This window comes from Vulpes vulpes, chromosome X (genome assembly GCF_048418805.1).
Source record: "Vulpes vulpes isolate BD-2025 chromosome X, VulVul3, whole genome shotgun sequence".
NCBI classification, from domain to species: domain Eukaryota; kingdom Metazoa; phylum Chordata; class Mammalia; order Carnivora; family Canidae; genus Vulpes; species Vulpes vulpes.
In genome coordinates, this window is record NC_132796.1 from 104,403,797 (window position 1) to 104,428,223 (window position 24,427).

Below are 24,427 nucleotides of genomic sequence, written 5' to 3' on the forward strand. Positions count from 1 at the left end.
GCAAACCTAATACACCAAACAATCCAATTCAGCTTTACCTCCCATACCCTAGGAAAATAAGACCTTATAGCCAACAATATACACCTTTCTGCACATCTTCCAATTCTCTGAAACTCAGTCACGCTTCAAACCCCCCAGAAACAGAGCCTCCACTGTTTTGAGGCCCTGCACTCCAATCCATGGGGTGTCTTCCTTTGAAAAAAGGACAAGTCACTACATTTTTAGTTTTAACAAGTACACCAGGAGTCAGATGTACATAGAACAGTCAATAAAAGCAGAGTTGTCAACACAAAGTACATTAATCAATCATATGGTGCTGGATTTAAACAGAATTGCTAAAGGCCCAAATTGGGATTTCCTACCAAACTGAGCTAAAATGGACTGTTTTTTTCCCCAAGAGTTAAGCAGAAGCACCAGAGTACATCTTTAGTCTTTCAATTTCTAGTTCTTTGATGTCCTTGCTCCCATTCACCTATGCAGGGATAAAGATCTTAAAGGCAATCACCTCAAGATCTACACCTGAAGCTCTCTCCCCTAATAAAGGGGGCCTAGTCACAAAACAGGCCACCTCGATGACTGTTCTATGGCAACTGCTCAAAAGTGCCCTCACTGCATGAGAAGTAGAGTTTGGGGAGGAGGACATATGGAGACCATACTGAAAAGTCTGAAGTCCTTATTACAAAAACTAAAAAGAAAAAGAACCCAGGGGTCACAAAAAAATGCAGGTTAAGTTTTATTAAGTTTCAAATACAAAACATTCCAAAAAGAGAAAAGTGATCTATAATATCTACGTTCTATAATCAACTACCAGTTAAACAAAACATTTTATCATTCTGTCTTACAACCAGTATAAAGCCAGAAGAATGAAGACGGATTCTTTCTTTTTCCAATGGGAGAGTTAAGTCTGCTAGGTCAGTAAACTTTGCCAAATAGCTGAATAGTCGTTTAGGTATGCTTAATTCGAATTTAGTATTTTATGTTTACTATGATTAATTTCTATGTTCTACACTATTTTCAAGATATCTAAAAATCTCCAAAGCCAAAGTCATCAGAAGCACAATCCCAATTAGTTTACATTATTGGAGGATTGAGGAAGACAGCTATGTAAGTGCAATAGCTACTTAAATTTGGTCAATACCCTCATCATGATCTGCAATTACAAGAGCCTGTCCAATGAGGGTTATTACAGTTTTTGGACTATTTCCTACAATTGCCAAGATTAAACATGATAAGCACGGATTTTACTATGAAAACAAAAATCTCAGAAGTTTTCGTACTTCGTTCTAACGCAACAACTCAAATCTTGTTCCTCTGAGAACATTAGCTTTTTATATATACTCAGCTCGGTCTTCAACATGACTGGTTTGCTTCCAAGACAGGTGGTGGGGTTATAGCAGGCTTACAAAACAATACTTAAAAGCCAAGTGGCCCAATTTTGTTTCCAGTCATTTTAGCTATGTTTCCAGTTACTTTAGGTTCCAGACACTACTCCTCCCCTTCTTTTATGACTGAACCCCACTTCTGGGTAAACTACAAATATTCCACTTGCTGAAAAATCCGTTTACTGGATAAAGAGTTACCACTCATGCCTTTCATTTTTCTACTTCAACTTTCTGACAGTCAGTGATAATTAGGAATTGCAGAGTTGTCCCCTAGGACTTTAACAAAATGAAAGCCAAAGCTGTAAAATCCACATAAAGAATCACAAGAACTTACTACCTCCACTTACCAATTTCCTTAACTGCTCCCCTTTATCTGGTCAATTACTTTTTTGAAGTAACTACCACTCCCTAGTTAAGTGCTAACCAACACTGATGCCTTCCCTCTTTAGATCCACAGGAACCCTCGAAGGCAAAAATCTATTGCCTGCACCAAACCAATTCTGATGAGTACTGCTTATGCAACTGTTGTGCCTTATCGACAATCAGCATTCTTCTGCTTCAACAACTCTGTAAAATGAAAAGCATGTGATCAGGTCACAAGACATTGTTTTATACTGGAAATCACTCCCCCTCCCCACCCATTCTTTAAATATATACTTTTTTGTTGCTTTAACTGGCAACAAAACATTCGCTTTAAATTACAAGCTCTAAAATGCAACCAAAAACACTCATTACAATTCCTGCATCACTTTGGGTAATACTGAGTAACTACATCATGCCAACGACGTTACTCCAAGTGGGAATTGAGAACAGTGGCATCTGTTATCCCATTAGTCAATTTGTACTGCGGCTGAAGAGGCACCGTTAATAAGAAGGGTATCCTCTTATAAAATGCACGAAGTTGAAACCTCATGCAAGTGCAGTTTGTTCACATACCAAAACAAACTGTACAGCTCCAATCAATCTCTGCTTATGGGGACTGTATTAAACAAGCTTTATACATTCAAAAATAGCTAATAAAGGGGATTAAGAGGTACAAACTTCCAGTTACAGGATAAATAACTCAGTTGGAAAGTACACCCTAATATAGAAAAAAATGCTAATATTCTGACTGAGCCGCTAATGGAAACATACCTGTTTAAGATAACCTTGCCCTACATTCTAATGGATAAGTTAACCACCAAGTGTTACACATTAGAGCACCTAATTTTATCCTAATCCACAAGACTATACCCCTTCAGAGAAATTTACAAGTATCAGATATGCAAAATGGAAAAGCTATTAAAGCTATTATTACTTACACCTATAAAGGCCACCGCTTTTGAAACTTACCTTAGCATTTGATTTCTCTTGCTGCCAGCTTTATCTAGTGTGAATAAATCAGCACTCCAACCATAATGACCAAAATCCTCAACCTGTAAAAATTAAATAGGTAACTAGTTATCTCCCTTAAAGGAAATTCTTCAAAACTTGCCTACAACTGCTCTTTTCCAGAAAGAAAAGGCAAGTTCAGACTTGCAGCTTAACGTTATTTCATGTTCTACTAATTCTCAAAGTGGTGGAAGATTCACTGGCTTGGGATGGACTGGAATGGCTTAAAATGGTTTAAGTCGCATGGCTTATGGATTCTCATTCTGTTCCAATGGTGCACTGCCATGTTAAATCCATAAGTTGAACGGACAAAACTTATTTGAAGGAATAAGTGCAGTGTAAGGATTTTAGTTGGAGGTCTTCAAGTTTACTATATTCAAGAGCATCTTTTTCAACTTCATGGCTGGACCTGGGTCATGCTGCCTCAGGTTTTGCTTTTTAAAGACCACTTGCAATAGATTTTCTCCATACAGTGTAGTTTCATAGAACTAAAAACAAGTCAGGCATCCAACTAAATGTCAAGTTTGCAATGGCTTACAGGGGCAGAGTGGGACCCCAAACTTAAGCCATTTCCTAAATTGACTAAAAGGCTATTTTGAAAAATGTTAAAACATATGAAGCATGTTTAAAGGTCTTCATCAAAAATACTTAAAAAAAAAAAAGACACCCCCTCCCAAGCCCCAGATCGCTATTGGTAAACAACAGCTGTTATTATTAAGGCCTTTAAGTGTCATACATGCTTTAAAAAAAAAAATCCATGTGTTGAATTTGGAGGACTTCTAATATGCTATCGAACACTTTGCTTTTCCAAAGTTTTTTTTAATCTAGAAAGCATTTCCATTGCCATGAGGTACAGTATGTCTCACTGTACTATGAGGAAGGTAAGTGTTCAATCTCGACTTAGACGGAAAAACTAGTTTGCTTTGCTTACCATCTTTGCTGTTTCACAGGCATTTGATGCTTTAAATCTGATGTGGAATGCTGATAGATTCACTTTTTAGAAGTCATAAGCCTTTGAGAAGTTGGAGATAACTTCATTGCTTATCTATTTTCTCCTTTGCAATCAAGCTGTTCCTTAAAAGTGAGACACTACAGAGTTGCAAAAATTTGAAACAGTAAGAGCAAGCACCGTTTGCAGCTTCATGGTTGGTTTTGGCCAAACTTTTTATTTAGTATTCTGTAGTTGCTTAACACACACTTAAATGGTCTTATTGGGGGAGGGGATAGGGGAGGTTCTTGTAGATTCCCAAGGAAATGTCAGAAAGGCAAAATATGGCCAGCATTATCCATTTGCTTTTTTTGGATTTACTGGGTGAATAGCACTTTCCTTACATAAGCATCTGATCTCAGGTTTTTCATTACTGAGAACATTGAGATTTCAGTTTGAAGACACTCTGAAATCCTAAGAGTAGCATACCCCGACCACCCTCTAATAGCTAGCTTGTTTGTATAGGCAGAAGGATTCACCTCTCCATTTTAGAAGGCTAGATGTTTGTGGAAGGTCTTAGAATTGCTTTGCCTCATTTACTGGGAAAAATCAGATATAGGAAGTGGCCTTTAGGGACACTTTTAACTTGAAAAATTACAACACTAGTACACAAGTCAAGTCTTAACACATTTAACATTTGCTTATTGAAAGCAATGTCATAAAGTCAAATAAGATTAAACAGGTTTTACTTTTTTCCCTCACAAGAACATAAAAATTATGGAAGGGGAACTTAACAAGAAATTTAAAAAAGATAACACAATTTTTCCTTTTAGTAGTCCTTGGGTAGTTATGACAGAAAAGGTTCCACTTTTTTGTTTGTTTTCTTTGAACGGGGATTTTGGTCCAAAGTTTTGTTTTGTTTTTAATATCTGCTTCTGCCTCCCCCTCTATCAGATCGGCTTCCTCCACGGCCACCACCTCTTGGTGCTCCGCGGCTTGAACTGCTGTAGGAATCACGTGGAGGAGGGTACCCCCTTTCCATAGAAGGGGGAAGCCCTCTTTCTTGTCTGCCAACCCGATCACGACCACTTGAGTAGAGATCACTTCGGCTGCTTGAGTAACTGTCTCGACTTCCACCATATCCGTCACGTGAGCTGCTGTAATCATCATAGCGACTGCTTCCACCATAAGATGGCGGGGGCCCTCGTGTAGGTGGAGCACTACGTGAGTTACCTGCAGGGTCAATGGTCAGGTAATATGGCAACACTATAAATTGTATATATACAACATTTAAATCTGAATTTACAGAATTCTTGTATTAAACGTTTACTTTAACTGGGAGGTTTTAAACTCTGCCATTGCTGGCCATTAACAGGGATTTGCTCATCTGCTGAGATACGGAAATTGGATGGGTTTTAATGTTTGTTTGAAAAGATTGAAGACGGTGTGTATTTCAAGAGGATATTCCAGACAGCTTGTTATTTTATAGTAGACACTCAGACACTTTCCAGTGATAAGTTGCAATTTTGAACTGTAGACTTTCCTTCATATTGCAATGGTAAACATTTGATCTTGTTAATAAAATTTTTAAATTGTATTTTCACTGTTGGGGGAAAACACATAAGGCTGCCAATTTAAGCAAGCAAAATCCCCTCCAAAGCAAGCAAACAGCCTCAAAAAAAAAACTTAGAAAAAAACAAAAGCCCCTCACGAAACTAGGAAAAGCCCAGCTGATAACGTTACCCCTTAAAAGCAAGCAAATATCCCTTAAAAAGCAAGCACCACACAGCCTAATAAAGTGGCTCATGAACCTAAAAACTCAAGCTGGTGATATTCAAAGACCCTCAATCAGTATCTTACCATAACTCTCATATGAATCTCTGTAGGAACCTCCACTTGGATGATCTGAATAGTCACGATCACGACCATAGCCATCTCTATCACTAAAGAGAAAAACTTGTTAAGTCACAGGGCAATTTTCAGAGCAATTTTATCTTTTACAGCCAGCTGTGGCAGGCAACAATTATTACTTTACCTATAGCCTCTTGATGGGTAGTCATCACGTGAACTGGAATGACCATAATCACGGTAAGTATAATCTCTTGGTGGTGGTGCATAATCTCTTGTATCACGAGAACTTGGGTAATCTCTGCTTGAATAGCTACAAAAACAAAAAATAACTTGGTTCACGCTTTTGACAAGTTCTCCTTTCAACCTCAATTATCTACTACTACACTTGTCTGTTACCTGTCTTTAGTAGAATATCCATCATCTCTTGGGGACAAATACACATCTCTACGAGAGGGCAGGGGTTCCCTTCGAGGTGGGCCTCCATAACTATCTCTTCCACGTGACACAGGAGCTTAAGGGAAAAAAAATTAACCATTTAAAAAATATATCCAAAAATGGAAAGCTAAAATATGAATTTACATTCAGGCACTGAGGGCAGAGATTCAAATAGGACAGTACAACTAAATCAGAAAGTTTCTTTAAAATTTCCTATTCACAACTTTATTCTTTTCAGTGCTTGTAACTTTATGTACCTAGATCACACCTCAAGTCCATGAGTCCGTTTCATTAACATTTTTATACTTAACATTTAATTAGGTTTTTAATTTTAAAGCATCATTTTTTAAAACTCACTAATCAATCTTTTCTGTTATGGTGGTAGAACATATTATTCAATAAATCTAGCACTTACCTCTTCCTCCCATTCCACTGCTGCTGCGAACTGGTCCTGAAGGGGCAGATCTTTTAGGAGGAGGACCACCACTTCGTGGTGGTGGTCCTCTTTTTACTGGAAGTGGTCCCCTGGAAGAACTCATGTTAAAATTCATGGAATAGCCACCATCATCTGCATTGAAAAAGAAAATAAAAAATGTTAATTCTCACATCAATGAAAGTCATAAAAGTTTCCTTTGCTGTATCAATGACCATTTTGTTTAGTTGGGAAATCTTGCTTTAATTTGCACTTGTCCAAGGGAGTCTATATAGACTAACAAAACTAAGAGTAGTCTAAGCTCCTTCAAAAAAATGGTTTAATTCTTATACACTTAAAATATGTGTTCTGAGAAGTTTTCTGCAAACTTCTTTCACAAACTACCCATATAAGTTGGTTTTCTATGGTTTTAGTTTTTAATATTTAAGTAATCCCAGTGTGGGGCTCAAACTCATGACCTGTGATTAAGTTGTCAGCCAGGCTCTGGTCCATTTTTTTAAACACTAATTTGACTTAGGTAAATGATAAAGGAGTAGGTGTGCTCAATATCAAAAGCTGGAGAATTTGTACCAGGACATAACCAATGCAGATCGGTGTGGAGTTTGCAGTTCATAAATTCTACAAGCCTGAAGTAGACCCAAGTCATTACCCATGTGCCCTCCACGTGAAGGAGGTCCCCTGGTTCCTCCACTTCCTCCTCTTCCGCCTCTAAGACCTCTTGGAGGGCCTCTGCTTCTTGGAGGTGGAGGTGGTCCACGTCTACCACTTTCAAATGATGGTTTTGTGGCTTGTTCTACCTTGATGGCTTTTCCATCTAAGGACTAAACATCAAATTGGTTAATTGCATTAGTATTTAAAGAAATCTCGCAGATATATTCACTATGCATTGTGCCACCAATGTGCCCTCCAAATTCAAGTTTTTAGGTAAATTTAGCTCATCAACTAATCTGAGAAAAGTGATAAAAATATATGGTCACTTTTCCATTGAAAGTTTTTTTTGGGGGGGGGCAAGTATCTTAGAACAGTACTGGTCAGTTGAACCCCAACATAAGGTGACTATCACACTGCTGGTCAATAAAGTTTAAACAGCCAGACAGTCAACTTGTTACCAAATGTGATAACCGAAGAAAAGCCAAGTTGTCAACTCATTTTATGGATTCCAGATAACAATCAGATAATTTTCTGATTTGAAAACACTTAAAAGAGTTTAATCCACAACTTCCCAAAATTTGAAACTACAAAAGGCGAAAATTAGAGGGTTCTGGAAAGGCATACATTCAAACACAACTCAAGACCTACCCTAGACCAAACTTCAATAACAGCATTAAGTTAATTCATTAAGAAACTTTCATAGTGCAATCTCACCTTTCCATTCATGTCTCTGGCTGCATCCTTAGCGTCTGCTGGACTCTCAAAGGTGACAAAAGCAAATCCTCTTGATTTGTTGGTTTCACGATCTTTCATCAATAGAACTTAAAAAAAAAAAAACAGGTTTTTTTTTTTTTTAAACTAGGTGTTACTGTAGTTCAAATTAGGTAAGACAAGTGCACCTACAAAATGTAAGCTCAGAACTTCTTAGAGGACAAAATAATGTATCATTTCAGACAATCAACGCAATTAAATACATCACAGCTTACATTTTTAATTCTAACAGCTCCCTATATAGTTTCAGATAACTCACCTTCCACTATTCGTCCATATTTGCCAAATACTGCTTCAAGGGCTTTTTCATTTGTTTCCGTATTGAGGCCACCAATGAAAAGCTTTCCTGGGCGATCTGCTTCAACCATTTTTCCCCCTGGTGAGAGTCTGTTGAAAAAGAATAGTTTTACCTCCCTATAAAAAGTTCAAGTTCACAGGACACACCTATTTACTGGTACATCTTTCTTGTTTTACTAAAATCATCATTCGTTTTCTAAGCCTCAGCAGGAAACCAATTTAAGTAGTTTACGGATACAGCAGTTTACACTAAACTAGTTAAAAAGGGCCAACTTGGCTAATGCCTTCATCCTTAATCCACCTCGGCAATTTTAATAAAGCAACAGCCACTCAGCATTTGAAAAAGCCATTTTAGTTTAATCCTAGATGTGTTTCCTTTTAAAGATTCAATTATCACATCCCAATTACCCTAATGGTTTTTAAAAAGTGTATCGCCTCATTCAAGGTCACAGACCAGAGGCAAGTCCTCTTCCAAGACCTTTGCCTTTTCTCAATAGGATTCCCTAGTAAATCTAAAGAGAAATTTAAAGTTTGCGCCAAGTTATACCTCCTCTTCTTTACCAGCCCCTGCCCCGCCGAAAAGGTTTAAAAGAAAAAAAAAAAAAAAAAAGGTCTCAGTCTCGTTTCATAATAACGGAAGGTGGAAGCGCGCATCGTATCACTCAACACTCCATGACTGCAGCAGAATCCAATTAAAACCCGTCATTAAAAACCGCGTGGAAAACACAAAATGGCGACACTTGGATTCAACCCAGAAAAACCCACACCGGTCAGGGGAGTAACTTTTGCCATCAGCAGTGGTTGGGAAAATTCAAAGGGCTTCCTTTCCAGGCCGCCAATGAACAAGGACCCGCGTAAAAGCGCACGTGCCCATCCGTAGCGCCAGCGCCATCCCAATGCAGGTACCGCGGCGGTCTGCCCTCGTCCTGTTCCAGCCCCGACCTCCGGCACCGACCCCGCAGGCGGACAGCCAAACTTTCTCGAGAGGCACCGAACGGAACGGCGCTCCCACGTCTGTTTTCCCCGGACGTGCTCGGCTTTAACGAAATAGGTCGGCACCTTTAGGCTCTTAAAATGGCGCCCGCCACCCCCATCTCCAGGGAGATAATCCCAAGTTGTAACGTGGCAAGAAGGTACGAGAAACGGGTGAAGGAAAGAGTAACACGTACCGGAGGGGTGACGACCGTTCCAAGCTCCTATGAGCTCGCCGGCAGGGGCTTCGCAGCAGCTCAGCACGAGTGAGAGCCTCCGGCTCTGAGAGCGGAAGAGGGAAGCCGCTAGCACTACTGCGCAACGAGGGCGAACAAAGGAGACAGCAAACTTTATACTGCCCGGGAACGAGGCTGAAGGACCCGGATGGAAACCGAGCTTAGAATTTGAAACGCAAAGGGAGGGGGAGCGGTTCCCAGCCTCCCATTGGCCGTCCTCTCTGTCACTCACTCCTTGCTCCTCCCCTTTCCCCAGGCCCTCCGCGTTCTGGCCGGCGCCCGTTTCTAACCGATTCCCCAGCCCCCACCCGTGCTCCACAAACCCGCGTTTTTGCTTTCCGCTAGAATGGTTCACGGGCTGCATTTAATACCGAACTGAAATTTATTGCACAGTCTAGGGGGCCAGACACGGTGCTGAACTTTACACTCATGAACTCATTTAATGCTCAAAACAATGTGATGAAGGTACAGACTCCTAACTATGCTAATTTTGCATAAAGGGGAAACAAAGAAGTTTCGATAATAAAATACATCTTCCCAAATATCCTCAACAAGAATTTTTACTGAATGGGGAAAATTCTGGTGAGTGAATATGACTTGGGGGGGGAGTACAGATAGTTACTTCATATAGAACAATTACTGAACACCTACAAATCAAAGGCAGGATCTGGGCTTGGCTGTAAGGATGCAACGCAGAACAAGTGAGACAAGGACAAGGCACGCACTTCGAAGGTAAAACTACCAAATTTGGCAAATAAAATATAGAACGCCCGGTTACGTTTGAATTTCAGATAAATTGTTTCACTCTATGCCCCAAAATGATATACAAAAAAAGTTCTCGTTTAATTCAGATTTAACTGGGCATTGTGTATTTTATCTGTGCCAATCTACTTGTGTTGGAGGGAATTACAAAAATTTAAAATTTTTCTAATTTAAAAACTTACGAAAATATTTTAATACAAATAACAAAACAATATGTGTTGTAATTAGTGCTACAGAGGAAGTAAACTAGGTGCTTGGGTGGACAATGTATGGGAGACTTAGTTTGATTTTAGACGTCACATCAGATCTGAATGGAGAAAAACTAGCCATGGGAAAGCTTTTCAAGGAGAGAGAGAGCATTAAGCAGAAAGTGGAGGAAAGGGTGTGCACATATCAAGAGACAGAAAGAGATCCAGGGTGACAGGAATTTCAGGAGAATAAAGAGAGGGAGCCAAGGAGGTAGATAGAATCTTCGAACCCATTAAAAGACTGCAAAGGGTTAAGTGTGAAAGCAGGGGTACCCCTGGGGCTGTGCCAACAGACCTGGAGAGGATAGGGACTTGAATTTCGGTGGTGGCAGTGGAGATAGGGAGGAAGGAACAATTGTTAGGCGTATGTGGCAGATAGTGTAGACAGAATTTGCTAATGGATCAGATGGGAAAGGGCTGGGATGGAATTAAGGCATCAGAAGTCAGTATGGATGACTAAGTAAGCATCTGGCATAAATGGTGTGGTGGCTACTTACCAAAATGTTTGCAGTGGAGCAAGTTTGGGATGGGGACTGGAGAAATTTGATGCTTAGAGATCAGGGCTAAATTGTCGCTTACAAATGATAATGCAACAATGAAACCACCAGAAAAGAGAACACTGGGGAAAGAAAGCTTAAGATCACACATTATTTTTTTAAAGATTTTATTTAGGGGATCCCTGGGTGGCTCAGCGGTTTCGCGCCTGCCTTTGGCCCAGGGCGCGATTCTGGAGTCTCGGGATTGAGTCCCACATCGGGCTCCCGGCGTGGAGCCTGCTTCTCCCTCCTCTTGTGTCTCTGCCTCTCTCTCTCTCTCTCTCTCTCTGTCTATCATAAATAAATAAATAAATAAATCTTTAAAAAAAAAAGATTTTATTTATTTATTTATTTGAGAGAGCCTGGGCGCGTGCACGAGCAGGGGGGAGGGGCAGAGGAGAGGGAGAAGCAGGTTCCCAGCTGAGCAGAGAACCCCAGGTGGAGCTGGATCCCAGGACACTGGGATTATGACCTAAGCTGAAGGCAGATGCCCAGCCAATTGAGCCACAAAGACGCCCCAAGATCACACATTATTAACTATAAAACAGGTAGAGTGAGAGAAGCAACCAGAAAGAAATCTACTAAAATGTTACCAGTTTATCTTGGTGGGAGTAGGATCTTTTGACAATTGTTACTTTTCTTCTTCACAGTTATAATTACTCTGCCCATGGTGTATTACCGTGTATATCAGGCAGGTGGTAGTTAATAATGTTCAGGTCAGGGCTCTCTGGGTGGTGCAGCGGTTTGGCGCCTGCATTTGGCTCAGGGCGCGATCCTGGAGACCCAGGATTGAATCCCACATCGGGCTCCCGGTGCATGGAGCCTGCTTCTCCCTCTGCCTGTGTCTCTGCTTCTCTCTCTCTGTGACTATCATAAATAAATAAAAAATTAAAAAAAAATAATGTTCAGATCACGGGTAAAAAACCCCAAGGAGTTTTTGGAACCAGCTCTGAATTATTGACATTACTGAAGGGAATAGTACTCAGTAGGGCAAGAATATTTGTTCCTTTATTTCCTAGTCAAATAATGACAAATAAAGCAAAAGTCCTGTCCATTTGTCTTCAGGATTGAGTTATGTAAATTACTGTCTGTGGTGATAGTTGGGAATTGGCTAGTCTGGCAAAAAACACTTAAATGCCAGGCTCAGCAAGCAGTCTGCACCCCCAGGAGGAGTCAGGAGAAATCCCTCCCCCTGGATTGACATGCAATCTCTGTCTCAAATCCAGAGGACCTTAGGACCTTCCCCTAGGCTCTAATTCTCAGCCAGGCCTCCGCCAGTCTAGGGCAGAACGGGGCCAACTCTACAATAAATGTGCCTTTCTCCCTGGGTTTCAAAGAGGGAAATGTGCATCTATGTGGACCATATCAGTCTGGTCGTTGCAATTAGTGCCCAGGAGTATGGGGGTAGAGACAGGACTTCCAAGGACAAGAAGCCAGAGTGGGAACAGTGGGAGGGTTAGTTGAGAGAATGGCAGGAGGGCATCGATATGGCTGTAGTGCATCTTAGGACAGAGAGGACAAAAGAAGAAACTGGAGAGGGAGATGCAGGGCCTACTGACTAGATCCAGGTAGCAATGAAAAGGGGAGCCTTTTTAAGAGGAGGAAGGAGATAATCAGATTTCATCTTAAAGAGATCACTGTGGCTGCTACCTGGAGACTATATTAGGGGAGGGAGGAGCAGGAAGCAAGGTATTACTGATGTAATTCTGGCGAGGAGAGATGGGCCAGCTGAGTGTGAGCAAATCTGGCCAAGGGACAGTCCTCAGAGAAGCAGGTCTCACAAGGCCCAAAAATAATCTCTGAAACCCACCCCTTCCCCTCATGGATCCTCTAGATTTTTCCCTTTGTTTCTTTATTTCTACTTCCTCCTTTGGATTATCATTAAATATAGTTGAATGTTCTCTGTACTATTATTTTTCCCTTGGTCTGGTTGTTTCTCTCCAGATGCCATCTCAATGATGGACTGATAGACAGTCAAGCAATATTACTTCACCATTAGGTATCCTTGAATATGATCAGTGCCAAATAAATGTTGGCTGAATGACTTGCAGGCTCTTTTTATTCTCCATGGCACTTAGTATGAGATGGGTGCGTAACAAGTATTTAATGAATACTATGGTCTTGTCTTAAATTTCAACCTCCCCGTGAAGGGCTCACATTTTTTTTTACTACAACAACCAACAACAAAAAGCCCTCCATAGGGATCCCTAGATGGCTCAGCGATTTGGTGCCTGCCTTCTGCCCAGGGCATGGTCCTGGAGTCCCAGGATCGAGTCCCACGTTGGGCTCCCTGCATGGAGCCTGCTTCTCTCTCTGCCTGTGTCTTTGCCTCTCTCTCTCTCTCTCTGTGTGTGTCTCATGAATAAATAGATAAAATCTTTTTTAAAAAAGCACTCCATAGTTTTAAAATCTTCAAGCAATTGAATGATTAAGAAATAACTCAATTGGGATCCCTGGGTGGCGCAACGGTTTGGCGCCTGCCTTTGGCCCAGGGCGCGATCCTGGAGACCCGGGATCAAATCCCACGTCGGGCTCCCCGTGCATGGAGCCTGCTTCTGTCTCTGCCTCTCTCTCTCTCTCTCTCTCTCTCTCTCTCTCTCTGTGACTACCATAAATAAATAAATAAATAAATAAAGCTACAGCCAATCAATTTAAAAAAAAAAAGAAATAACTCAATTAAAAAATTGTATTTAAAAATCTTTAAAGATTTTATTTATTTATTTGAGAAAGAGAAAGCACAAGCAGGGGGAGGGACAGAGGGAGAACCAGGCTCTGCATTGAGCAGGAAACCCAATGTGGGGCTCCATCCCAGGCCCCTGGGATCATGACCTGAGCTAAAGGCGGACACTCAACCAATTGAGCCAACCAGGCACCCCCCCAAAAAAAGCCTCTTATTTTTTTAAAGATCTTATTTATTCATGAGAGACAGAGAGAGAGAGAGGCAGAGACACAGGCAGAGGGAGAAGCAGACTCCCAGAGGGAGCCTGATGTGGGACTCGATCCCAGGTCTCCAGGATCACACCCTGGGCTGAAGGCGGCACCTGAGCCACCTGGGCTGCCCAAAACTCTTCTTTTAAAGAAGAAACTTCTATCATCAAATTAAGGCTACTCTGAGATGAGTAAATTGAAGCTCTCTGGGCAGGCTTGCATTTTTACATGAAGGGCAGAGGTAAGGTCTCTCTGCATCCACTTGTGCCTGTTTTCCCAATGACAGAAAGATATCCTGCCACATGTTCTAAAAACTTGTTATCTTATGTCAAGCAAGGAAGAAGGGAGGGAAGAATTTTATGTGATTAACGATTGGGAGACTTTCCAAACCACTTAAAGTAGCCACTGTCCAGAAGATAGCCAACTTAGCTACGATAAGCAAGGAACAAAAACTTTTTAAACCAAAGTATAGCTCTAGTATCTTTTTTAAGGGGTTTTTTAAAGATTTTATTTATTTATTCATGAGAACACACAGAGAAGAGAGAGAGACAGACAGAGACAAAGGCAGAGGGAGAAGCAGACTCCATGCAGGGAGCCTGATGTGGGACTCGATCCTGGGTCTCCAGGATCACGCCCTGGGCTGTAGGCAGCGCTAAATCGCTGAGCCACCGGGGCTGCCCTAGCTCTAGTATCTTTACAGAAACTGGCTGATGGGACGCCTGGGTGCCTCAGTGGTTGAGCGTCTGCCTTCAGCCCAGGGTGTGATCCTGGAGTCCCAGGATGGAGTCCCGCATTGGGCTCCCTACATGGAACCTGCTTCTCTCTCTGCCTATGTCTCTGCCTCTCTCTCTGTATGTCTCACGAATAAATAAATAACATCTTAAAAAAAAAAAGAAACTGGCATGAAGGAATGAAGATCCAATTCTACTGGACCTTTCTCCACAATGAAGGAGATAATGAGGTTTGTTTGTTTGTTTTTTTTTTAACCACCACTGAGATCTCATTTATTGCCACAGATGCACAAAATAAATAACTCAACATCACAAAACGTGTTAAATATGGGCCCATTTATACATATGTGGAAAGATGTGAAGCTATATACAAGTATGAGTTTGGGAGTCTGGGCCATTCCCAGGTGGAGGAAAGGAGAGGTAGCACCATTTGTTCCTTACTGTGAGCATGTGCAGAGGGAGCCCTAACAAGGTCCCAAAGGGGAACAGGCTATGAGCTTAGGAAGCAGTCACCATGGAGTAGGGCTGGCCTGTCCCCTCCTAGAGGACACTGGAGCCAGGCCAGAAGCCAGAGCCCTAGAACTGTGGAGGAGGACCAGGCCCATCTGGAGAGGAGGCGAGGTGGGGGCCAGGAGAAAACTACTGCGAGGACCCATCCTGTCTACCTGGTGGCCAGGGCTGGTGTGCTGGGTAGGGATCAGGTGGGAAGAAGGGAGGGGACAGGTGGATGTGCTCCCGGGAGGGAGGGAGGCTCCCTGGCACAGGAGGAAGCCTCCCCGTGGTGGGGTGGTGGGGTGGTGGGGTGGCGTGGCATAGGCGTGGCGGGTGCAGAGCAGCGGGAAAACACGCTCCCCCACGGGGTCCGGCCCCTGGAAGGCGAAGAGTAGGTCTAGGGAGCGGGCGTCAGAGAAGGCTACGCGCCCCGCTCCCAGTCAAGGTCTATGCGGATGCGCCACGGCAGGGGCCCGGCGCCACTCAGCAGGGTGGGGTCAGGGGCGGTGAGGGCCCACAGGTGGCCGCGGGGGTCCTCCACAGCCCACACGGCCCCCGCGGGGCACAGCCCCACGCGGCCCTTGCGGCACAGCGACTCCCCGGCGGCGCCCAAGGCGTAGTGGCCCTTGGCTTCATCCTTGTCCTCTTGTCCTCCCCAGAGGAGTCTGGGCCGCAGGCGGCATCTGCGGTCTCCACCTCCCAGCAGTGCCCGCCAGCCCCAAATCCCTGTGTGCCCAGTACGGGCCGGGCCGGGCCGGGAGCTGATCAAAGCGCGCAGGACCATGGGGGGGGGGGGGGGCGCGGGGGGGCTAGTTGGACACTGCGGTGGTCCGCGAAGACAAGTAGGGGGCGGTGTGCAGTACCCGGGTCCAGGGTCAAATCCACTGCCAGTCTGTGGAGCATGTTTTTGACCACTGGATAGTCTTCAGGGAGGTCATCATCTGAGTTAGATGACTTGGGTGTTGGGACATCAAATCTCCTCCACGTCTTCCTTACATCCTCTCCGCTGGGGTCCAGGCAGCCCATTGTGGGGATGCGGCCCCCTCGGCGCCGGAGATAATGAGTTTTAACCAAATTTAATACGGAGATAATGAGTTTTAACCAAATTTAATACTCGATTAGGGATCCCTGGGTGGCGCAGCGGTTTGGCGCCTGTCTTTGGCCCAGGGCGCGATCCTGGAGACCCAGGATCGAATCCCACGTCGGGCTCCCGGTGTATGGAGCCTGCTTCTCCCTCCGCCTGTGTCTCTGCCTCTCTCTCTCTCCCTCTGTGACTATCATAAATAAAAAAAAAAAAAATTTAATACTCGATTAAAAGGAACTGAAGTATGTCTGAGGAAACATTTCAAATGATGGGATGGAAAACGATGGCTTTTGCAATAAATTGTATTGAGGCACTTACCCATTTGAAGGGGGGGAAATCTGAATTCCCACCATATTTTTTGCTCCGGAATAAATTCCAGCTTAAAGGTTTTTTTAAAAAAAATTATTTATCCATGAGAGACACACAGAAAGAGGCAAAAACACAGGCAGAGTAAGAAACAGGCTACCTGTGGGGAGCCGGATGCAGGACTCCATCCCAGTACCCCAAGATCATGACCTGAGCCAAAGGCAAATGCTCAACCACTGAGCCACCCTTGTGCCCCTAGCTCAAAGATTTAAATGTAAAAGGTAGAACCATAGAAGTAGTAGAAGAAAAATGGGTAGGTGCTTTTATCATCTGGTCAGAAAGACCATCCGTCTATTCATTTATACGCTTCGCAAATACTCATTCAAACACGGTGTCTATTCTGTGCCAGCACTGTCTTAGGTGCTAGGACAGCATCACTGAACAAAAGGCTAAGTAAGAGTGCCTGCCGATCTGGAGCTAACATTTCAGTTACAGGGAAAGACAGTAAACAATCTAAATCAATCAATCCATCAGTGTGTTTGAAGTTGAAAAGTGCTACGTAAGAAATAGAGTGAGGAAGGAAGGTCTGGAGTATGGAATGAAAGGGTGCAACGTTGAAACGGTGGATCACAATGGGCTCCATTAAAGTAATATTTGAAGCAAAGATAAACAAGGGAGTAAACCATGTGGATATCTGAGGGAAAGTATGCTAGAAAGATGGAAGCCTACCAGCCATGTTGTTTTTGTGGGACCCAAGAAATTCAGATAATGTCCCCCACCCCGGCCCCTAGATAAGCACGCCCTGAGGCCTGTAGCCCAAGTCAGTTCCAAGAAAAACCGCAGAGCACGTCCTATATTGGAATGAGGAACTAAGAGCTTGAGAAACTCCCCCACCCTTACTGGAAATCCCCTAGACCAGCCCCTAAAAACCCAGCTATAACCCACCTCGGGGTCCAAGTCCCTGCTCCGCTGTGACGGGTATACTTGGACCCAAGCTCGAGCTTGCTAATAAACCCTCATGTGCTTGCATTGGTGTTGGCTCCTTGGTGGTTTCTCGGATTCGCAATCTTGGGCACAACATTTGGGGGCTCGTCGGGGATCTGAAAGACCCCCAGGACCCCACCCGGAGGGTCCCATGCCTGGTGAGTGCACTCAACTTTTTCTACCTTTTGCGCACATATTTTCTGAGAGTTCCATGCTGTATTTCTACCTGTAGGAATTCCAAACTGTTTTAGGTCAACATTGGCTTAGGCGGACGCGCTGGCAAGCTGTCGACCAGGGGTCTTGGGAGACATCCCTTGCCCCCGCCAGGAGGACGAAGTCCTCATCTGTGAGGAGGGCTGACTGCCATTACGGACAGACAGCCCTTCAGTTTACTTTCTGTTTTGTCTCCGTGGCCGCATTGGAACGTTTGTCTGTGTTACTGTGTCCTTGTTAATCGTCATAACTGTCTGTGCCTTGGTGTGGACTGGGGACATAAGGGGACAGACACAAACCACCCCCCTGTCTCTTATGCTCTCCCACTTCTCGGACATTAGGGAAAGAGGTCATAATCTGAACACAGACATACGGAGAGGGAAATTTCAAACTTACTGCATGTCAGAATGGCCAACCTTTGATGTGGGACGGCCCCGAGAAGGAACTTTCCACCTACAGGTTAAGGCTGTGATCTTCAGTAATAAACCGGACAGCCACCCTGACCAGGTGCCCTACATCCTGGTCTGGCAGGACATGATCGAGAATCCCCCTCCTTGGATAAAACCATTTTTACCCCCCAAAGCAGGACCTACCAAGATTCTAGCCCGGCAAAAGGCAAGGCCGAGAAGGAGACTGACTCTAAGACCAAAACGCCCCTTTATCTGGTCTTGCAGGATCCCTCTCCAGAGGACCTGATTCCCTCGCTGCCCTACCAGGCACCCCATCCCCCTTCCGCCCCTCCATTGAAGGCACCAGGGGCTGCAGAAGGGGCTCCACCCCTCCCTGATGAGGGAGTTCCTGTGCGCTGGCCAGTGGCAGAGACACACCAACAGAGCCACTGGGTGGCCCCACCTCCAAATGTGGGGCTGACTCCACTGCCCTTCCCCTCCGCGCCATGGGGCTTCCCACAGAGAACAACCAATGTTATATTGGCCATTCTCCACCAGTGATTTATATAATTGGAGAACCCATAATGCAAAGTTATCTGATAACCCGAAAGATCTAATCAGGCTTTTAGATACTGTTCTCTTTACCCACCAGCCTACTTGAAATGACTGCCAACAGCTCTTGCAGGTTCTCTTCACCGAAGAGAGATAACGAATTCAGGTGGAAGCCCGGAAGTCTGTCCTGGGAGAGGACAGACAGCCGACTCAAAACCCAGACCTCAGAAACGCTGCCTTCCCCTTATCCCACCCTACCTGGGACTACAACTCCGCTGAAGGTAAGGAGAGACTCCGGGTCTACCGCTAGACTCTAATGGCAGGTTTCAAGGCTACCGCACACAAGCCTACCAATCTGGCCAAGGTATATGATGTGAGAAGGTAAGGATAAGAGTCCAGCAGCCTTCTTAGAGAGAGTCATAGAGGCTTTTAGTCAGTACACCCCTATGAACCCAGAAGCCCCAGAAACAAAGGCTGCAATTATCATGGCTTTTGTTAACCAGGCTGCTCCAGACATCAAAAGAAAATTGCAAAGAGTAGAGAGACTAGGAGAGAAGAGCTTGCAGGACTTAGTAGCAGAAAGACTTTATAATAGAGAAAGTCCAGAAGAACAACAAACTAAACTAAGCGACCGGCAGACCCGAAACCTGGCCAAGATCCTGCTGGCCACAACCATGGATGACCCAAAGGAAAAACAGAGGCACCTCAAGAAGCTGGCTTCAGGGACAGGTAAGGAGGATGGCCCTGGTCCCCATTGGGAGCGCCCTAAACTGAACAAAAACCGATGTGCTTATTGCAAAGAAGAGGGCCACTGGGTGAAAGACTGCCCTAACAAAAGACCTAAGGCCCCTACCAAGATCTTGAAAATGGAGGACCTGGACGACTAGGGGAGTCGGAGTTTGGCACCCCTCCCTGAGCCCAGGGTAACTCTCAGAGTGGAAGAGACCCATAGCCTATCTTTCCAAAAAGCTGGACATGGTGGCTGCTGGGTGGCCCCCATGCTTAAAAATTATTTCTGTGGTGGCCACTATGGTCAAGGATGCAGACAAGCTGACCATGGGGCAAGAACTGTATGTTACCACCCCACATGCTATTGAAGGGGTACTCAAACAGCCCCCAGACCGCTGGATCAGCAATGCTCATCTGACCCATTATCAGAGCCTACTGCTAAACCCCACCAGAATTTTATTCAAGACACCGACAACCCTGAATCCGGCAACGCTACTCCCTAACCCAGACTGAGACCCCGCTCTGCATGACTGTCAAGAAATTTTGGCACAGGTGCACGGAATCAGAGCTGATCTCCAGGACCAGCCACTGCCGAACGTGGATGCCACCTGGTATATGGACGGCAGCAGTTTTGTCCAAGAAGGAATCAGATACGTGGGGGCAGCCGTAACCATGGAAACGGAGACCATCTGGGCAGAGCCATTGGCAGCCGGAACATTGGCTCAATGGGCAGAACTGATCGCACTGGCCAAGGTGCTAACCATGGGAGAAGGTAAATGAATAAACATTTACACCGACAGCAGGTACGCCTTTGCCACCGCTCATATCCACGGAGCCCTTTACAGAAAGGGCTTCTGACAGCAGAAGGAAAGACTATTAAAAACAAAACAAGAGATCCTTGAACTCCTGAGGGCCCTCTGGCTGCCCAAGGCACTAGCTATCATCCATTGTCTGGGACACCAAAAAGCAGATACACTAGTAGCTAGGGGAAACTGGCTAGCCAATTCAAAAGCAAAGGAGGCAGCCCTTTCAGTGACCCAGATCTTAACAACCACACTACCCGATCCGGGGGCACCAACCCTGCTGGACACCCCCAACTATACTGATGCTGACTTACATTGGATCAAACGCTTGCCTATGACCCAATGCTTGCGTGGCTGGTGGAGAGCTGCAGACTCCAGCATCATCCTGCCAGAGGAACTAGGACGGCGAGTCCTATCCAAAATGCATCGGAGTACAGAGGTGTTCCCCACCAAGCACAAAACAGCGCAAATTGTGACCAAAAAGCTGCTGGAGGACATTCTGCCAAGGTATGGATTTTCTTCCAGGATCGGATCTGACAATGGACCAGGGTTCATTTCTAAGGTAACACAGGGAATAGCACAAATACTGGGGGTGGGGGGGGCAGATTGGAAATTACATTGTGCTTACAGACCCCAGAGCTCAGGTCAAGTAGAAAGGTTGAATAGGACATTAAAAGAGACCTTAACTAAATTAGCCTTGGAGACTGGCAGGGACTGGGTGACTTTCCTCCCCTTTGCCCTATATAGGGTGAGGAATTCACCATATAAGATGGGACTGACTCCCTACAAAATCATGTTTGGTATATCCCCACCTATCATTCCTACCCTGAAACCCGAGGTGCTTGCTGAGTTCAATGACCAACAACTTATTTTCTCCCTCCAAATGTTACAAAGAGCCCATGAGCAGGTATGGCCTAAGCTGAGGGCCCTCTACGAGACTGGGCTGCTCCCGGACCCCCATCGATATCAACCATGCAGTTGGGTGTACATGCGGAGACACCAACAGCAGATGCTCCAACTTTGCTGGAAAGGACCCTACATTGTGATCCTGACTATGCCCACCGCTCTCAAGGTCGACGGAATAACTCCCTAGGTCCACTACACCCACATCCGGCTAGCTGATCCACACGCCATGCTCAAGGACTTTGTTCCAGAATGGAAGAGTCAGCCCAACAAGGACAATCTGTGTCAGGCCAGGGGCTCTGCATAGGCACTCCTCCACGCCACTACTAGTGGCTTTTGTCAGGGACCGGGTTACCAGATTCTGTGCGTTACACAGCCTGTAAACAGTACTGGGTATCATCTACCGCCCCAAAACAGTTGGTGGGCCTGTTCTGAGGGATTAAATCCCTGCGCTCATGGACAGGTTATAAACAGAACTGGGGGCTTCTGTGTGCTGGTTCAACTACTCCCTAGAATCATCTCAATGGATGGACCCGGGTACCCACGGGTGAAATCCCATCTCTGTTGTCACCATCGCCACCCTACTAGGAATTGGTTTGGCTGGCACAGGAACAGGTATTGCTTCACTGGCCACCCAAGCTTCCCACTGCAATGGTCAGGGAAGGACTGGCCAGGCAAAAACGAGAGCAAGAGCAGCAACAGGGGTGGTTCGGATCCTGGTTCAATCATTCCCCCTGGCTAATTACCTTGTTGTCCTCCCTAGCTGGCCCCCTCCTCCTCCTCCTCCTCCTCCTTCTGAAGGCAGCAATACCAATCACTGAACTTTCAGGACCCATGATTGGGTCCTGCATTGGGTTCCTCTGAAAAAGGGGGGAATGTGGGACCCAAGAAATTCAGAAAATGTCCCCCACCCCTGGCCCCTAGATAAGCACAGACTTGATCCCAGGACCCTGGGATTATGACCTGAGCCAAAGGCAGAGACTCAACCAACCACTGAGCCACCCAGGTGCCCCAAGTGTAAGGTTCTTATGCAGATTTAAGTCATTACCTTCTCCATTAATAAGAATTTCTAGCAATTTAGAGACATCCTTTTCTTCCTGGTACGCAGTGGGAGACACCCTAACGAATGGAGATTCCCTTATAAATGTTAATATGTCTGGGCCCCTGGGTGGCTCAGCCCGTTAACTGTCTGACTCATGATTTGGGTTCAGGTCATGATCTTAAGGATCCTGAGATGGAGCCTCACATCGGGCTCTGTGCTCAGTCTGGAGTCTGCTTGTCCCTCTCCCTCTGCTCCTCCCCCCATCCCACCCCTGCTCTCTCTATCTCTACAATAAGTAAACAAAAGATTTTTAAAATAAGTAAAAATAAATGTTAATGTGTCTCACAAAAAGGCAACTTCTACTTGGGTTTTTATTTTATTTTTTTATTTTAAAGATTTATTTGTTTATTCGTGAGAGACAGAGAGAGAGACAGAGAGAGAGAGAGAGAGAGGCAGAGACACAGGCAGAGGGAGAAGCAGGCTCCTTACAGGGAGCCCAATGCGGAACTTGATCCCGGATCCTAGAATCACACCCTGAGCCAAAGGCAGATGCTCAACCTCTGAGCCACCCAGGCATCCCCTACTTGGGTTTTTAGAACTTCTCTTGACTTTGCAGTTCTTAAAAAATAATCATCTTAAAATAACCCTTTTGCCAAAGAGGCCTATTTTGAGGTGGCAAATTCTGCTCCTTCGCCTTCTTTTTCTTTCTTTTTTTTTTAATGATTTTATTTATTAATTCATGAGAGAGAGCGAGAGAGAGCAGAGACATAGGAAGAGAGAGAAGCAGACTCCATGTAGGAAGCTGTGTGGAACTCAATCCCAGTACATCAGGATCATGCTGTAAGCTGAAGACAGACGCTCAACCGCTGAGCTATCCAGGTGTCCCTGCTCCCTCACCTTCTACTTGGACTGAAATCAACAGGCTTGAGCAGAGGAGTGACTTACCTATCTTGCCTCATAACAGTATCACATTGGTCACTCTGTCCAGAATACACTGTAGGGAACAAGAGTGAGAACAGGGACCAGTGAGAAGACTATTGTGATAATGCCTGGGATGGAGGTGACAGCAGTGGAGGTGGTGAGAAGTTGTTATGTTCTGGATATACTTTGAAGGTTGAAGCAAAAGGACTTTCTGACACAAAATCCAGGTGGCATGAATAAAAAGACTGATTTATCTGAGTATAAGGGCATTCATTCATTCTCAAATGTCTTTGACAGGCTCATTCTTTTCCAGTAGGTCTTTAAATATTAGAGTTTTTTCCCTCTTATTGCACGATCCTCTCACCTTTTCATTCTGTCCTCTCTCCTTAGGCAATGGTATCCATTACCAGAGTGTCCACTACAATAAATATCCTTATGACTCTGTATTTATATTTCCATGCCAGATCTCTCACTTGAGCTCCTCAACCTGCACATCCAACTTCCTGTCACACATTACCACTTGGCTGCCTCAGGTTCATTACTTCATTCCCTGGCTGAATATTCATCAGATACCTACTATGCATTAGTCACCAAGATTGGGACTTGCATTGTTGGGGAGGAAAAATCTCTGTTCTTCAAGGTTTTTCTGGATGGTTTAAGAATTAAATTGACACGAGACATATTAACAGGAGAAAATCTAATTTAATTATGTCCCTACAGGGAATCCACTAAAAGAAAAAAAGAGAGAGAGAGAGAGAGATTCCAAAGACAGGAAAAGGGAAGTAGGTATGTCATTCTAGACTAAGGAGAAGGCTATAGGAGTCTGGGATTTCAAAGGGAAGGCAGGCAGTTCACAAGGAGATGAAAAAGAGCAAATGTTTGGTAAACAAGTGTTTGCCAGGCTGTACAGAAATGATGGGGCACAGAATTCTAACAGGCTTCACTAAGTTCCTCTCTGTCTCCACCTAGTTCTGAGTTCTACTCTAGTCACCTATGGTGATAGCTCCCTTCCTGGAGCAGGTCCTCTATTTAGATTCTTTTTTTTTAAGATTTATTTATTTATTTATGATAGACAGAGAGAGAGAGGCAGAGACACAGGAGGAGGGAGAAGCAGGCTTAATGCCAGGAGCCCGACGCCGGACTCGATCCCAGGACCCCAGGATCACGCCCTGGGCCAAAGGCAGGTGCTAAACCACTGAGCCACCCAGGGATCCCCCTATTTAGATTCTTTTAAGCAGTTAAGGGGCCAATAGAAAAAAACTTCCTAAGTCCTCTGGTTTTTAAAAATTATTTAGGATCCCTGGGTGGCTCAGTGGTTTAGTGCTTGCCTTCAGCCTAGGGCATGATTCTGGAGTCCTGGGATCGAGTGCCATGTTGGGTTCCCTGCAGGAGCCTGCTTCTCCCTCTGCCTGTGTCTCTACCTCTCTCTCTCTGTGTCTCTCATGAATAAATGGGTAGAATCTTTTAAAAAAATAAA

The 24,427-nt window shown here is 44.7% G+C and overlaps 1 protein-coding gene, 1 long non-coding RNA gene, 1 other non-coding gene and 1 pseudogene across 4 annotated transcripts; 1 reads left to right on the forward strand and 3 right to left on the reverse strand.

Annotated features, from left to right (window-relative positions):
- Nucleotides 1-720: 720 nt before the first annotated feature.
- Nucleotides 721-9,557, reverse strand: RBMX (RNA binding motif protein X-linked). Of its 2 annotated transcripts, XM_025987832.2 has the most exons (11): nt 9,289-9,557; nt 8,082-8,209; nt 7,766-7,872; nt 7,050-7,221; nt 6,383-6,535; nt 5,929-6,043; nt 5,717-5,842; nt 5,542-5,624; nt 3,685-4,914; nt 2,715-2,797; nt 721-1,949 (listed from the first exon to the last, which is right to left on the reverse strand). In XM_025987832.2, exons 2-9 carry the CDS (start codon nt 8,188-8,190, stop codon nt 4,604-4,606), a joined length of 1,176 nt encoding a protein of 391 aa, XP_025843617.1. In that variant the 5' UTR covers nt 8,191-8,209; nt 9,289-9,557; the 3' UTR covers nt 721-1,949; nt 2,715-2,797; nt 3,685-4,603. The 2 variants fall into 2 exon arrangements, with proteins under 2 accessions (XP_025843617.1, XP_025843616.1); XM_025987831.2 differs by having other exon boundaries at nt 2,715-4,914; nt 9,289-9,478.
- Nucleotides 7,962-8,033, reverse strand: LOC112911370 (small nucleolar RNA SNORD61). Its single transcript, XR_003233362.1, has one exon. It is a non-coding gene; the product is annotated as a small nucleolar RNA SNORD61 (small nucleolar RNA).
- A 5,484-nt stretch (nt 9,558-15,041) lies between the features above and the next one.
- LOC112911364 (RING finger protein 39-like) lies at nt 15,042-16,080 on the reverse strand (annotated as a pseudogene).
- Nucleotides 16,081-17,362: 1,282 nt separating this feature from the next.
- On the forward strand, nt 17,363-23,205 carry LOC140596073 (uncharacterized). The gene is made up of 3 exons (XR_011998104.1): nt 17,363-17,556; nt 18,677-20,591; nt 20,979-23,205. It is a non-coding gene; the product is annotated as an uncharacterized lncRNA (long non-coding RNA).
- The last annotated feature ends 1,222 nt before the right edge of the window (nt 23,206-24,427 follow it).